The 15,105-nt window shown below is 45.2% G+C and overlaps 1 protein-coding gene across 5 annotated transcripts in view; it reads right to left on the reverse strand.

The window, feature by feature from the left end:
- The window catches only part of MAN2C1 (mannosidase alpha class 2C member 1), a 38,824-nt gene extending 26,153 nt beyond the window's left edge, over positions 1 to 12,671 (reverse strand). The window contains exons 1-4 of one of the 5 annotated variants that reach the window (XM_043985844.1): positions 12,516 to 12,671; positions 7,609 to 7,734; positions 2,031 to 2,154; positions 965 to 1,035 (exon numbers count right to left, since the gene is read on the reverse strand). In XM_043985844.1, the coding sequence (XP_043841779.1) occupies positions 965 to 1,035; positions 2,031 to 2,154; positions 7,609 to 7,734; positions 12,516 to 12,622 (428 nt within the window). In that variant the 5' untranslated portion in view covers positions 12,623 to 12,671. The other 4 variants (XM_043985846.1, XM_043985847.1, XM_043985845.1 and 1 more) reach the window with 4 other exon arrangements.
- Between the last annotated feature and the right edge of the window lie 2,434 nt (positions 12,672 to 15,105).

Raw genomic sequence — 15,105 nt, forward strand, 5'->3', positions numbered from 1 at the left:
TCAAGGTTCAGACACCTTCATGTGACCAAAATTGATGGCACTGATTAAACAAATCAGTGGCCTTGAGAAGAGAAATGTGCACAGAGGCATAATTAGTGAATTTACTAGCTGTTCTTCACTGTGGACACTGACACAAGTAGTGGTCTATCCTACATACCAGCCTACCAATCTAGGCTATTTCTCAATTATCCAAGTAATAGATCATCCAGAACTCTGGACCACAACAGGTATTGAACAGATGCTTGTTCATTGTTTAACTGATTGTAGGGTTGGTTGTATGCAGCTTCCAAATTGTATTCCAAATGTAATTCAACAGATATTCATTAAGAGCCTTCTATGCTCCTGGTCTCTGCCTCAGTGAATTGACCATCTAGCAGGGGACTGAAACCTATGGGGAATACTAAAAGTGAGAGGAAGAAAAAACACAGAGGAGGCCAGAGAGGCACGTGTAGCTGAGGAAATCAGGTGGTACCTGAGGCAGCCTTAAAGGAAGGAAGTTATTTGGACAGTCAGACAGACGTGGAAAGAATTCATTCCAGGCTCAAGGGGTGATGTGTCGATGTGTAAGGAAATGGGAAATGGCAGCATGGATTTAGTGAAGAGCTAGTTGTCTCATCTGGCACTGCAGAGTAGGTGAAGATGAGTAGTACGAAATAAGCCTGGCAGCACTGGCTGCAGCAAGACCACAGAGGGCCATGCATGTCCAGCTAAGAAATCTAGACTTTATTTTGTAGGTAGTGAGCAGAGTTTAGATAACCTGGAGATTTCTGAAGAAGGGGGTTGGTATTGTTGTGCACATGGATGGGTACATGTGTGTACATTTGTGCCCACGTAGGTTTAACTTTGTCTAGCTGGTATTCCATTCCTACCTCGCAATGCCAAGCCCCAAATTCCATCAGCTTTACTGCTTTGTGGGCTGATCCCTTGGGCACTCCCTCCCTCCCTCCGAGGGATTCACACTCGCCTCCAGGGATCTCCTTCCTTCATCTTGTCAGTCAGGATGTAGCTGGTCTTCTCACCCAATTTGGTCAAACCCTGAGAGGGGAGGAGAAATCTGGTCCTGAGTCCTCTCAGCTACCAACTTAGGCAGATGACTGGACAGGGGCCCAGATGTGACTGAGAGTCCTTTTCTCACCCATTCCCCATAGGGTGTTTCCATCCATCTCTTCTCCAGCTCTAGATCAATAGTTCCCAGGCAACAAGGGTTGTGGCTAACAAGGAGCCTATGCACACAGTCTCTCTGGCTACTTAACCTTCCCCTTGAGCTGCAAAATCCCATTTCTTTAAAAGTCAGAGTTTATTAAGAGGGAAACCAAGTGACCCGTCTAAGGGGTAGTATGATAGGAAGAACCCTGGCCCAGGAATCTTGAGCATTTAGTTTTAGGCCCAAATCTGCTACTGATTTGCTGTGAGACCTGACAAGACACTTTATTGATTTGGGTCCTTGGTTTTTCTATTCATAAAATGGGAAAATGACTCCCAGGCCTACCTATCTCAATGCAAGATATGAGAATCAAACAGGATAACTATCTGGGAGCAGTTTTGAAAACTTTGAAAAGTCAAAGGTTATATACAAGCCCAAAACTGATTATTATGTTAACTGATCAAGACAACACACAATTGCTATTCTCCTTAGGAGTCAAAAAGGGGGGACCTGTAGACTGGAGAAGCAAAGATAGCATATGGCTTTAGGGAAACACTGAGGGTCAAACAGCACATCAGAGGCAGGCCTGGGTAGAGAACCCACAGCTGAGTCACCCCACAGCCCAACCTTGAACTGCATAAGTTCCCTACCTTCCCAGTCTGGGGAGGGCCAGTTGGAACAATGAGGTTTAAAAACGGATTGCATTCCAGACTCTTAAGAACCACAGGGCAATGAAATGCAGACCATGCCCCACCAGTGACAGTAATGGCAAGCCTTCTGGGCCTCCCAGTGCTGATGTTCTTTGGAGAGAGGAGCATTAAAGTGTCCCTTGGCAATATTCAATTGTAGAAACCAGCCTAAGAAGGATCCATAGTTGCTGTCTCACCTGGACTGGTTCCCCATTCCTCCACAATAGGCCTTCTCCATCACTCTCCCAGAGAAAGTGAATTTCATGGCCCATCCAAGCTTTGGGGATAGTCAGCTCCACTCGGAACCAGCAAGTCCACCATCTACAAGAGACACAAAGAGAAGGCCGGGATGAGAGCACACAGGGCCAAGGCCGGGATGAGAGCACACAGGGCCAAGGCCCTCTGGCCTGGGGAACAGAAAGTCACTTTCCACTAGGCTGTCAATCAAAGCCCACCTCCCTTGCAGGCACCATGAAGTCCAGAGTACAGAACATGGAGGAGAAGCCAGTAAACTTCACTGTCAAGGAGTTTACTGTATGAGGCCAGCACCATCACTAAGGATTTATTGAGCACATTCGAGGGCTGTGCTGGGTGCTGCAAAGAACACATAAGAAAGGCAACAACTCTTTTCTTTCTCCAGTCGATAAGCACACAAGATTCACACACAAAACGGCTTAGAAAATGATGAAATACTAAAGGGTGGGGTGCATGACTTGGATGGTAAGGGTCAGGCACTGTCCGATTGGTTCAGCTGAAGTAACCACAGAAAGGCTTCTTGGAGGAGCTAAGACCTGGGGTGAGCCTGGAAGGCTGAAGATTTGGAGAGGGAGCCGTGGAAGAATGAAGGCACACTGAGAATTCACAGGGTGTGTGGACGGGAAAAAGTGACATCTTTATTTTCACTAACCTTTGCTTTCCTTTGTAATTGGAAACACACACACACACACACACACACACACAATTGCATCTTCAAACAAGATTCTGAGAAAAGGTTCATAGGCCTCGCAAGACTGACAAAGAGGTCCATGGCACACAAAAGAGTAAGAAAACCCGAGTTTGAGTGCAGAGCATGAACAGAGGCAGATGTGGGGATAAGCCTGGCATTTAGGATTGTGTTCCTGAGCCTTGAACAAGGGGTAGGATTTGGACAGGCCAATTGTGCAGAGTCATTATTAGACTGATAGAGGATCAGACACATGTACTAAGTTCACCTAGTAAGTCTGTGCTTGTTTTCTGAGCCTCAAATGCAATTGCCAGGGAGCTCCCATGGAAGTGGTTGAAGATGCAGCCGCTGTGGTGCCAAAGGCACAAAGCACTTTGGGGGAGAAATGACACGAGCTGTAGCATGAGAAGTATGGGATCACTAAGGCTGTAAGACTGTAAAATCTGTGCCAAAGGGACAGAGATAAACGAAAACGACTCCTTTTACTCTTTTATTTTTTTTGGGGGGGGGGGGCAATGAGGGTTAAGTGACAAGTGTCTGAGGCCAGACTTGAACTCAGGTCCTCCTGAATCCAGGGATGGTGCTTTATCCACTACGCCACCTAGCTGCCCCAACTCCTTTTACTCTTAGGCAGGTCTAATTCCCTGACAATAATGATTCTGATCATGCAGATCTAAAATCACCCAGACTGCGAAGTGCTGCCTGCCTCAGCTGGTCCAGTTGTCCTCCCCACCTCATAAGAGTCAACCCCCCCAGCCCAGGAAGGAAGAAAGTGATTTCGGTTAGCTCTGCCTTCTGATGGAGCAATCTGGCGGCCGAGTACAACAGAAATAACACAAGTTTGGAATTGAGGGCTGGGTCTGAATCCAGGCTCTGCTCCTTACTGCCTCTAGGACACATCTATGGACCTCAATTTCTTCAGGGAAAGGGTGGCATGATCTCTAAAGCCCTTTCTAGTTCTAAACCCTAGGTGGAAAGAAAGGGAGGAGGTATCATATTCAAAGAAGTAAGGAGAGGAAGAATCAGCCAGCATTTATTAGGCACCTTCTATGTCAAAGCACTGTGCTAAATGTTGGAAAGTAAGGAATGTGGCTCCCCTGGGAAAGAAGCTTCCTGCACGAGGTAAGAGTAGAAAGGAAGGCAGGAGGCCTGCACTGTGGGATGTCCTGAATGCCAGATTCAGGAACACAGTAGAGTGGATGAGTCCCTGGAAGGTTATGAAGAAGGGACTGACTGGGCATCCATGCGAATGGTCTGGCGGCAGCACGCAGAATGGAGAGTCTGGACTGGTGAAATGGCCGGCAAAGTTAAACACTGAAATTCAGCATCCAGTCTTGGTTCTCATTCCCATCCCCTAAAAAGGCCTTCGCCCTTGTGATAGATGGTGATGCATGTATAGAGATTATTTAGTTGTGCTCATTTTGTAGTTGTTCTTTAGAGTTCCACTGTCATTGTAGACTGCTTGTATTTCTTCTTGTTGAATCTCATTTTGCTAGTCTGTCAAAGATCATTTCAAATTTGGATTCTACCTTCCAGTATGTTACCGTGTCACTTGGGAGAGTCACGGAGGACCAGTTTCACCATCTGTGAAATGGGAGCCATGGCCTTGGAAGGCCCCCCCCCAATCCAAAAGTTGCCAGTCAGAGCCAAGTACAGTAGAAGATGGTCTCTCCTATTCTTCCAGTGCTCTCAGGTCACCAGCTTGCTAAGAGACCTGCCTGAGCAGGCATCACCGGGGCCAGGAATCTAGTGATCTACATTAGCTTTGTATAGAAAATGATTTTCCTTTGGTGGTCTGCAGATCTTTGACTTTTGGACTTGCACTTTCATCCCATCTTTGGTAGTATTGCCTTAGACTATCAGTCCCTGAACCCAGGATTCCCAGTTCTAGGGAGGCAAGGACTCCAGATCTCTACTGAGATCTTAAGGGATGTTTCAAAAATTCTCCAATCAATTTCAACTGTACTTTAATTTTTTTTAAGTATACACTCCCTCTCATGAGTCTTTTCCAGACTACTTTATTTATTTTTTTGGATAGTAAACATTTTTATTTAAAGTTTTGAGTTCCAAATTCTATCCATTTCCCCATCCCTGAAGCAGTAAGCAATCAGATATAGGTTATACATGTGCAATTATGTAAAACATTATCATATTAGTCATTTTGTATAAGAAAACTTGAATAAACAAAAGTGGAAAATAGCATGCTTCACCTGTGTTCAATAAATTTTGGTTCTGTCTTTGGAGGTGGATAGTATGCTTCATCATTAGTCTCCCAACTACTTTAAACAACAATTTGAGACACAAGGTCTAGTACTTAAAGTACAAGAAATCTTATACACTCTCTTGAATTCAACATATATATCTAATAAGCAAAAGACTGGTAAAGGACTTGAGACAAAAAAGATAAAAGAAACAAAGCCCTTGCCCAAAAGGAGCTCATAGTCTCCTAATGGAAGGGACTAGCACACATAGAAAATATAATATGATATATTCTCTAAGAGAGATATAAACAAAATACTTGAGAGTAAAGTGAAGGAAAGTCCCCTCTAGTGGGGAACACAAGGTCTTGAAAGACAAATATGATTTCAGTAGAGAGAGAGCAAGATAATTCTGGTTTTTTGTTTTTTGTTTTGTGGGGCAATGAGGGTTAAGTGACTTGCCCAGGGTCACGTAGCTAGTAAGTGTCAAGTGTCTGAGGCTGGATTTGAACTCAGGTTCTCCTGAATCCAAGGCCAGTGCTCTATCCACTGTGCCACCTAGCTGCCCCAGAGCAAGATCATTCTGGACACAGAGAACGGTGCTTCCAAAGGCAATGGCAAGGATGCCAGGAGTGTGTTAATTAACCTGTGAGCAGTCCAGTTTGGCTGAATCATGGAAAATGGGAAAGAAAAGCACAGGATATGGGGCAGCTAGGTGGCGCAGTGGATAAGGCACCGGCCTTGGATTCAAGAGGACCTGAGTTCAAACTCAGCCTCAGACACTTACTAGCTGTGTGACCCTGGGCAAGTCACTTAACCCCCCATTGACCTGCAAAAAAAAAGAAAAGAAAAGAAAAGCACAGGATAAAGCCAGAAGAGTAAGCTAGAGCCAGACTGTGGTGGTCTCAGATGTTTGGAGGAAGAGTTTATGCAAAAACCAGTGGGAAGCCCTTAAAAATTACTAAATAGTGAATGATGTGATTGGAGCCATGCATGAGGAAAGTGAATGGATGGGGGCAGTCACCATTCTCCATCTCACATTTTTTAGTCTAATCAGGCTCGACAATACACAAAGTCCTAAGAGCAAGACACAGGTCTTCAGTATTATAATCCTATTCTGCCACTGACCCCGTGACCTTGTAGAAATCACTCAGTTCTCTTAGCTGCAATTTCTTCATAAGCAAAACAGAATCCTTGCCCTAGTGGCATCAGATTTTTTCAGTGTATAGAATGGCTTTGCTGAATTTTTTTCTCTTCCTCATTTAAAAAAAAAAATCTGTTATAAGGGATGGCTTATAGGAAGGATAAAGGGGAAAGTGAGCAACATAAAAACAAAATATAGCAATGAAAACCTATTTTTAAAAAAGAACAAGGGGGGCAGCTAGGTGGCGCAATGTAGAAAGCACCAGCCCTGGATTCAGGAGGACCCAAGTTCAAAAAGACCTCAAACACTTGACACTTACTAGCGGTGTGACCCTGGGCAAGTCACTTAACCCTCATTGCCCCCCCCCCAAGAATAAATATAAAGTTCTATATTGAGGCGCCTCAAAAAAATAAAGCGCACTCACATAGAATGTGGGCAACCCACTCAACAGAAGAGTGGGACATGTAGAACAAGGAAAGTGGCAACCTCCCAACATTCAGCAGCTCAGCATATCTGCCCAGTTCAGGATGTCCTGGTCTAGGAAGGACACTGACAAGCTGCTAGGCAGCTGAGGCAGGGAGAAGATCCCAAACCATGTGAGACATGTTTGAAGGGCCCGAGGATGTGTAGCCTGGAGAAGATTGCCATCTCCAAATATTGCAAAGGCTCTCATAGGACAGTAGGATCAGACATGTTCTGGGTGCCTCTAGATGGCTGAACTAGGAACAATCAGAAGTGACAAGATGACAGATTTCAGCTGGATATAAGGAAAAACTTCCTAACAATTAGATCTACCGAATACTGAAATGAGCTGATTTATGAGGGAGTGAGCTCCCCGTCTTGAGAGTGTTCAAGAGAAGCCTTAGAAGGGACTCCTGCATCAGGTAAGTTGATCCTTCACAGTCACAGGTTCTAACTCTAATTCTCTAATGAGAATCTGGACAACAGCTCAACCATCTGTGTGACCTAGTGCAAATCACTTCCCCTCTCTGGCCTTGTTTCCCCATCAGTAAAATTCATTTCAATTAAACAAATACTTGGTAAGCACCTGCTATGTGCTGCTACTGTTCTAAAAACCAAAAATGAACCAGATGATCTCTAAGTCCATCTAGGCTCTAAATCTATAATTTTATGATCTATGTTCTAAACAACAGACAATTAAAAGACTTCTAAAATGAACTCTTCCATTTTTCTCAATCCTTCTTGATCCTCACTCTAGGAAGGGGGGCTTACTGAATGTTCCACTGGTTGGCTTTGATTTTTTTTTTCTTTTTCTTTTTTTTTTTTTTTTGCAGGCAATGGGGGTTAAGTGACTTGCCCAGGGTCACACAGCTAGTAAGTGTCAAGTGTCTGAGGCCGGATTTGAACTCAGGTACTCCTGAATTCAGGGCCGGTGCTTTAACCACTGCGCCATCTAGCTGCCCCTGGCTTTGATTTTTTAAAAAATGTTTTCCCAATCTTGCCTTACCCCCAAACCGCATGTTACCTACATGGGTCCAAAGGTATCACCAACTTTGAACATGCGGAAGTTTTGCTGAATGGCCTGTTCATAGGGCATCCGTTCTGGAGTCATGAAGCAAGACAGTGAAGTCACGGGGCAACTTTCTCCATAGAGCCTGGGAAGAGAAACACAAACATGTGCATGTCTCTACGTTTGTGATCAAACATTAGCAGGCCTCTTTAAAATTCAGAGCTCTTTATGGCTGACAAGGGTACACATTCAAAGGAATGGGGGCATGTGGACAGAAAGCCCCTCTCCAAACAATCATATGCACATTCATGCATATGACTGCAGGAGAGGGTGTGGCACAAATGAGCACTGAACATCTTCCTTCTACCTAAGACTGTTTCCTCACCTATAAAGTTAGGAAAAAAGACCTACTCTGATGCTTCATTCTGATACCACAGTTACCCTGGGCACTCACCTCTGGCAGGTTCTATCATATTAGCAAGGTTAATATAGGCCAGACAACACACCATGTTTGCTGTCTCAGGTAAAGTATTCAATTCAGTTGATGGAGTACGATTTGGAGTCAGGAAGAGCGGAGTTCAAATTCTACCTCAGACATTGACTAGCTGTGTGACCCTGGGCAAGTCTCTTAACCTCTTTTGTTTCCTTCACTTTCCTTTGTATGGTTATTGATCTCTTTCTCAAGAAGAGAACATGAAAGCCAAGGACAATACCAGTTTAGAATATAAATCAATTTATGAAACTATATAATCATCTAATAAAAGTGAGACATTATTGAGGTAAAAGGAAGGCAATAAGCATGGATTTGGTGCCTACTCTGTGCCAAACACTCGTTTGATGCTTGAGGAAAAAATAGTTTGATGTAAGGTTGGCATCAGACCAAATTACGATCAATCATCCCAAGAGCACTGAAAGATGAATCTAGGAAGACAACAAATGAGAATGGAACCTTTTTAGTGACAAAGTCTGATCTTTATTAATGACAGTGCTAATACCACATTTAGATTGAGGAAGGGTAAAATATACCAAAGAAGGCTGTCTGCTAGAGTGGAAAGGACACTGGAGTTCAAGTCAGACGAGCTATCACTGAATCCTGGCTCTACCATTTATGACCCTGTATGACTTGGACAAGTCACCAAACTTCCCAGGTAACTCTCCATTTTCCATCAGCAGCTCAGCCTGCTTTCAATTCCACAGACCATGCATGCCCCTAGCATCAGGTACCTCGTGGTGCGGCTCCCCCCTTCCCCCCTTTTCCTCTTTCTTTTTTGTGTATTGTCTTCTCTCATCAGATTGTAAGATCCTTGAGGGCAGGGACTGTTTTTTTCTTACTTGTATCACCAGCACATACCATAGTGCCTAGCACACAGTAGGTGCTTAATAAAAGTTTATTGAATTGAAATTTAACAATCGACTCTTGTGAGCCAATAAGAACTGGCTCCCACTCACCCTTGCCTATAAATTACCTTTAGTTCTAAGTTTAGGACCTTATAATCTTATGGAAAAAAAATATGAAGAATAGCTAGACCAAACCAGGTAACAAGAGAAGAAATCCATTCTGGAAACAACACAATTTTGAGAGCGCAGAAAGATCAATTTTTATGGGATCTGAAAAAGATAGTGAATGACTGGGGAAAAAAATCAAGGTTGGTATTGATATTAATAACTTTCTGACCTAAATGCCTACTTTCTCATCTAGGTAAAATCTTTGTAAGCTTTAGCTACACATATATCAAGGGTATCCTTGATTACAATGCGAGAACACGTAGGCTTTTATAAAAATATTCTACAACAGACATCTTCAGTCACACAAATAATGCAAAGATATTAGAATATAAGGTCCCTTTGTGTTTGTCAATTATTCAAAAGTATGTTTCAGTAGAGCAAAATATAGCCTTAAATGTTCTTCCTCCCCGAGGTGTCACCTATTCCTATATTAAGGTTATACATTCCCTGAAGAAGCAACAACAAAAATAACTTTGCTAAAGGATCCTCTGATTACCAACACCAACAAGACAACAAAACTGTAAAGAAGTATCCTGGACAAAGGAATTTACTCCTGTCATGGAGAACCTTCAATACAAAGTCCAAATAGAAGAAGACATGTATGGATAGTAAGCTTATCCAGATGTTCCCGTCTGTGGATGATATCAAGCCACTGGATGCTACAAAGCCTCTTAAATGAGATCCCCAACTCCTCAAAGGAATTCACCTTACCAGTGTATACAGGAAAATCCAACAAAATGAAAACCACCCCTTGCCTGACTCATAACATGCAGTTCGATGGAACTGGACAATTAACTGGGCCTAGAAGTTATATTTTTGGGAAAATGTGCAGTGCTCTTATAAAATCATAAATCTGGAGATGGTAGGAAGCTTTAAGGTCATCTAGTTAAATTGCTCCCTCCTACTTCACCCCCTCTTTATATATTTTTTGGTGCAGGAAAACAATTTCATGAGAAGTTACTGAAAAGTCCAAATTCACAAAGCAAACAGTGGCAGAGTCAGGTTCTCTCATTCCAAATTCAGCAGTCTTTCCACTGTACCATGAGGCCTGCCCAATGATCCCAAACCCATCGTTTTAACACCAAGACTCTTCCACTAATGTTTGTTTTTTTGTTTGTTCACTGTTGTTGTTTTGCAGGGCAATTAGAGTTAAGGGACTTGCCCAGGGTCACACAGCTTGTGTAACAATTGGAATGACGCCACCTGCTGGAGACTTACTGTAGGAAAGCTCCACCATGAGGAGAAGGCCTCTGAGGGCAAAGCCATGCAGCTTTTCTTTGGCATCAGGAAGTGGCGTTTGCTTGTGGGAGGAAGAGGGGATCAGGCTGGCTCTCTTGCCAGGACTCAGGTGGAGAAGGGAGCTAGAAATGTGCTCTCCCTTTAACAGATAGATGAATCTAGGCCTTTCTCTTTCTTTTCACCAAATTTTTATTCTCCTTAAGAAATGCTTAAAAGTCTTAACTCTTGCTAAAGCTTATAATTTATTGGCGACCACTCATTAGATATTTTAGACAGACTAGCTAGAATTTTAGCCCCTTACACTAGTAAGTGTCAAGTGTCTGAGGTCGGATTTGAACTCAGGTCCTCCTGAATCCAGGGCCAGAGCTCTATCCACTGGGTCACCTAGCTACCCCCCACTGATGTTTTAGAGCTCATGCAAATCACTGTGCTTTAGAGTCCAAGAGGTACTTTTACAGACCTTGTCTCATTTGAATCCTCACAACAGCCTGTAGGATTGGCACAAAAGGTTTTATAATCCTCATTTTACAAAAGAAAAAACCGGGCCTGTGATTCGAAGTCAGATCTTGCCTCCTCCAAATCTGTCACTCTCTCCACTACACATGCTGTCTCTCCACGGACCAACAGAACACTCTGAATAATCAACACTACGCATGGTCCAAAATGCCATGGAGACGTGAGTAATGGGCAGAAGGAGGTGCAGTGTAGGAACAATAAACAAGTCATGTGTCAGAAGATGCATGACAAAGGAGAAGGGTCCTTTGTTCATCATAGATCCAGAAGATAACAAATGGACAGTCAGAGTGCTGGACTAATGTTAACAGAATGTGGAAGTACCTAGAAGAAGGCTCCCAGCATGTTAAATACAATGCCTAAGGAAGCTCTGTAGAACATGGAGACAAGTCACAGAGTGAGAAAGCATGGGTGAGTGATGTTCTTTGTCCTTGGGGGGGGGGGCATTATCCATATCAATGACAGTGGATCTGATCAAGTATTGAAATATGAAGAGCTGGAAATAATTGCCATACCTTCCTCAGAGTTGTTATGATGCCCAGTGAAATGAGATAAATGTTCATAAAGCACCATCAACTCCACACTACTACAGAATGATGTTATTATTACTGTTTCACTGGATGCCAAATCCTTGGGAGGGCAGCCAAGGCACTTGGGCCCATCTATCTGGTGGTTCACTGCAGGTTTGCAAAGTTGGTAGGAGGCAGTCAAGCTAAAAATTCTTTAATGGCACCTTATGTAGAAAATAATTACTTTATAATTTTATAGTTGGAGTTTTCATATTTATAGGTGGAAGAAAAATTTACATTTTATAATTATATAATGTAAATTTTAGTTTAATTTTCTGGGCAAAATTTATTTAAGTACCTATTGAATAAATCTAAGGGAAAATTATGAGTTGTACTTTAAGTTATCCATGGGGTTAAGAACATATTTTTTCTAGTTGAAAATGGTTTGAACAAAAATTGTTGGAAACCACTTGGACGGCCTATTTGATTCCAAGGCCCCTTTTGACTCCAGTATCGAGTCTATTGGTTTCCTCCATGCCCTAGACTCAGACAGGGGAGAACAAAACCTCGGAGGCCCCTCGCTCCGCCAGCCGCTGGTGTGACCTCGGACAAAGTCACTGGGCCTTCTGCAGCTAAATGTCAAGCGAGGGGCTGGCCTCGATGCGCTCCTAAGTCCCTCTGACCTGGAAGATCCCTGGGATCCCCGGAGGGGGCAGGGCACTGCAGCGGGCTCGGATTCCGGGGCCACCCCGGCCAGTGCGCGCTGTTATCATCGGCGCTTTACGGATGGAGAAACTGAGGCAGGCCGGCGGGGCCGTGCTTCAGGCGTGGCACCAGCGTCCCGGCCCAGGCACGTCCCCGGGCACCGCCCGGCCACTGACGAGGCTCGGAGCCCCGGCTCTGCGCTCTCGGGGCCTCAGCGTCCCCCCGCCCGTGTCAAGGGGCGGGGGGAGGTGACGGCTCTGACGTCAGCGGCAGCCCGGGTCGTTAGGCGGAAATTGTTCCCCGACCAGACGCATTTGGGGGCGCCCCGGGGGGGGGCGGGGGAGGTTGGGGGGGAAGCGACAGGAGCTTCCCCCGCCCCGGAAGGGGAGGCCGGAGCCCGCCTGGGCCTCCCCGGCCTCGGGCCCCCCGCCCTCAGGCCCACCCGGGCCCTCACCTGCCCCACAGGTTGCAGTCGGTGAAGTAAGTGGGCGACAGGAACTTCTCCACCCGCTCCAAGGTGGTGCGCCGGTGCTTCAGCACCAAGGCCGGGGCCGCCGCCATGGTCGAAGCAGCAATGGCCCCAGTCGCCCGACTCCTTCAACTCAGCGGCGGGCGGTGCGCGCGCATGCGCAAGCGAGCGAGGGGCGGGGCCGCCCGAGCTTCCGAGCGCCGCACCCCGCCCCGCCCCTACCTGGGCTCCACCCTCGAGGAGTTTGTCCGGCCCAAGCCACAGCTCCAGGGCCCTTCTTGTTACGCCGCCCTAAACACCCCGAGCCTTACGGGGCAGGCGTGGAAACGTCGCCCGTGAAATCGCAATCAGGTGCTCTTCTTGAAGCACTTAGCTGCCCCTCCCCCTTTCTCCCCAGGTCGTGCGTGATCTCCATCGAGCACCCACCAGGGGCTTCTTCCCTGCCGCTTCCTTTGGGAACTGAGGCACCCAAGACGGGGCCGATTCCCACCTTCCACGGGAAGCAGTCCCCGACCTTTCAATTACGGTTTCCCTTATTATTCATTATTCCAGTCCTACTTATCCTGTATAAAGCTTCCCAGTACTAGCTGTCGATCGTGAGCTCCTTGAAGCCAGGGGAGGGCTTTTACTTTTTTTATTTCGTGCTTTATACACATCGATTAATTGATTGGCGTGCCCATTTTTGCACGCAATTAGTAAATTCCAAGGGCGGGGCCCCAATGCAGTCTTCCCGTAAATCCAGATCATCATCCAGGAGGCCGTTGTACAAGGCGTGATATAGTTAGGGGTGAACCCTTCGATTTTGTGGGCACTGAGAGGGCTAGCTCACGGAAGCAGCCCTTTGATTTCCCGTCCCCCTGCACTTGCAGCAGGACCTAGCTTCAATGCCAGGTTGTTTCAGGTGCTATCACTGCCTTCCCACCAGATTTCCACCACACACACCACCTCCTTGCAGGACCTTGTGTCCTGAAATAAGGCTTCTTCCAAGAAATGTGCATTCCAGGTTCTCCATCCACAGTGCAAGGCCAGGCTTCAGTCACTTCACCTCATGGCTTGGGTTTTCTCATGAGATGAGGGCATCAGATTCCCAAATTGCTGCCCAGCTGTTAGCATGTATGAACAGGAGCCAACGCATAGGTTGTGACATTACTGGAGCCCAAGTCAGCTGCTCAGCTGTACCCTGGGCTCCTTGGATTAAAAACCAGAATCCCTCTTTCTCTCCTTAAGTTCAAAGTTCCGGTTGTTGAGTCAGAATGACTCAATCATTCAGGTCTTTTCAGAGTAAGAGTACAAATGTGGGGTGTCAGTGGTCCAAAAGGTTGGGGATGGTGGTGGCAGGGAACTCTTTATTATAAACATGATATCTTCAGAGCAGAAAGAACTGGGGGTTTCAGAGTAAAAGGCAGAGATGTTAATAACCCAGGGGGTGGGGAATGGGGAGAAGGAATCCCTTAAAAGTAGACTAGTTTGTGGATACACTTGAGGATGAGAACAGCTCTCCAACAAGGTTAAATGCACAACAGTGACTTTAAGAAGTATCTGGTAGGGGCAGTTAGATGACACGGTGGATAGAGCACCAGCCCTGGAGTGAGGAGGACCTGAGTTCAAATTCAGCCTCAGACACTTAGCACTTACTAGCTGTGTGACCCTGGGCAAGTCACTTAACCCCAATTGCCTCAGCCAAAAAAAAAAAAAGTATCTGGTATAAGGTGGGAGTCTCTAGCTCAGAAACATCTTGTCTGTTATGGTGGTTTTATCTACATGCAGATAGCACCCAATTAACTCTCCCTATATTAAATTTGGCCCCCACACCATGCTATTTCAAGCAAACATACCGAACCTGGTATGTCTGATTTTCATTCTTTGTCCAACAAATCTTTTCTTCATTTTACACAAGTGTTTAACACTCCCAAACATGGCAGGGAGAACTAACCCTGTAATTTAAAAGGTGCCAACAGAGGGCAACCTCTGGCCAGTCCTTCCCAAATGGACTGAGTATGGGTCAGGCCCTTGAAGAAGCAACTCACATCAGCTTATGAAGGGTCATTTTTTTTTTTAGCCACTGAAAGAAACTCTAGAAGACCCTTCTTTGCTTTAACAGAAGTAGCCACACTCATGAATCATCCATTTTTAAGTATTGCAGGTTTTTCACCCAAAAAACGTAACCCCTTCTCCCTTGATTTGCTGAAACAAAGCTATTCTAGACAAAGCTGATCTCTTGGTCCTCTCCCCGTCCACGTGTGATTCATTCTTCCACTTTCTACAAAATGTGTGTGTGTGTGTGTGTGTGTGTGTGTGAACTCCTTCCTAACCAATGCCAGAAAACAAGAGTTTGAAATTCTAAAGAATAATCCAAATATAACATTAGATACAAATCACATGAAAAATTGTGTTTCCCTAACCAGAAGAAATATGGATGTGTCTGGGAATGGAAATGGGCGTTCAAGGGCAACCTTTTCCATACAAACCTTCAACTTCGTCTTCATGTGAATTAAAACGCAGGTAACCTCAGCAGTTTTTTCTCTCTACTGGGAAACCAGAAGAAATAATATATATACACCACAATCAGCCCTGA

This window comes from Dromiciops gliroides, chromosome 2 (assembly GCF_019393635.1).
Source record: "Dromiciops gliroides isolate mDroGli1 chromosome 2, mDroGli1.pri, whole genome shotgun sequence".
In the NCBI taxonomy this organism is placed as follows: domain Eukaryota; kingdom Metazoa; phylum Chordata; class Mammalia; order Microbiotheria; family Microbiotheriidae; genus Dromiciops; species Dromiciops gliroides.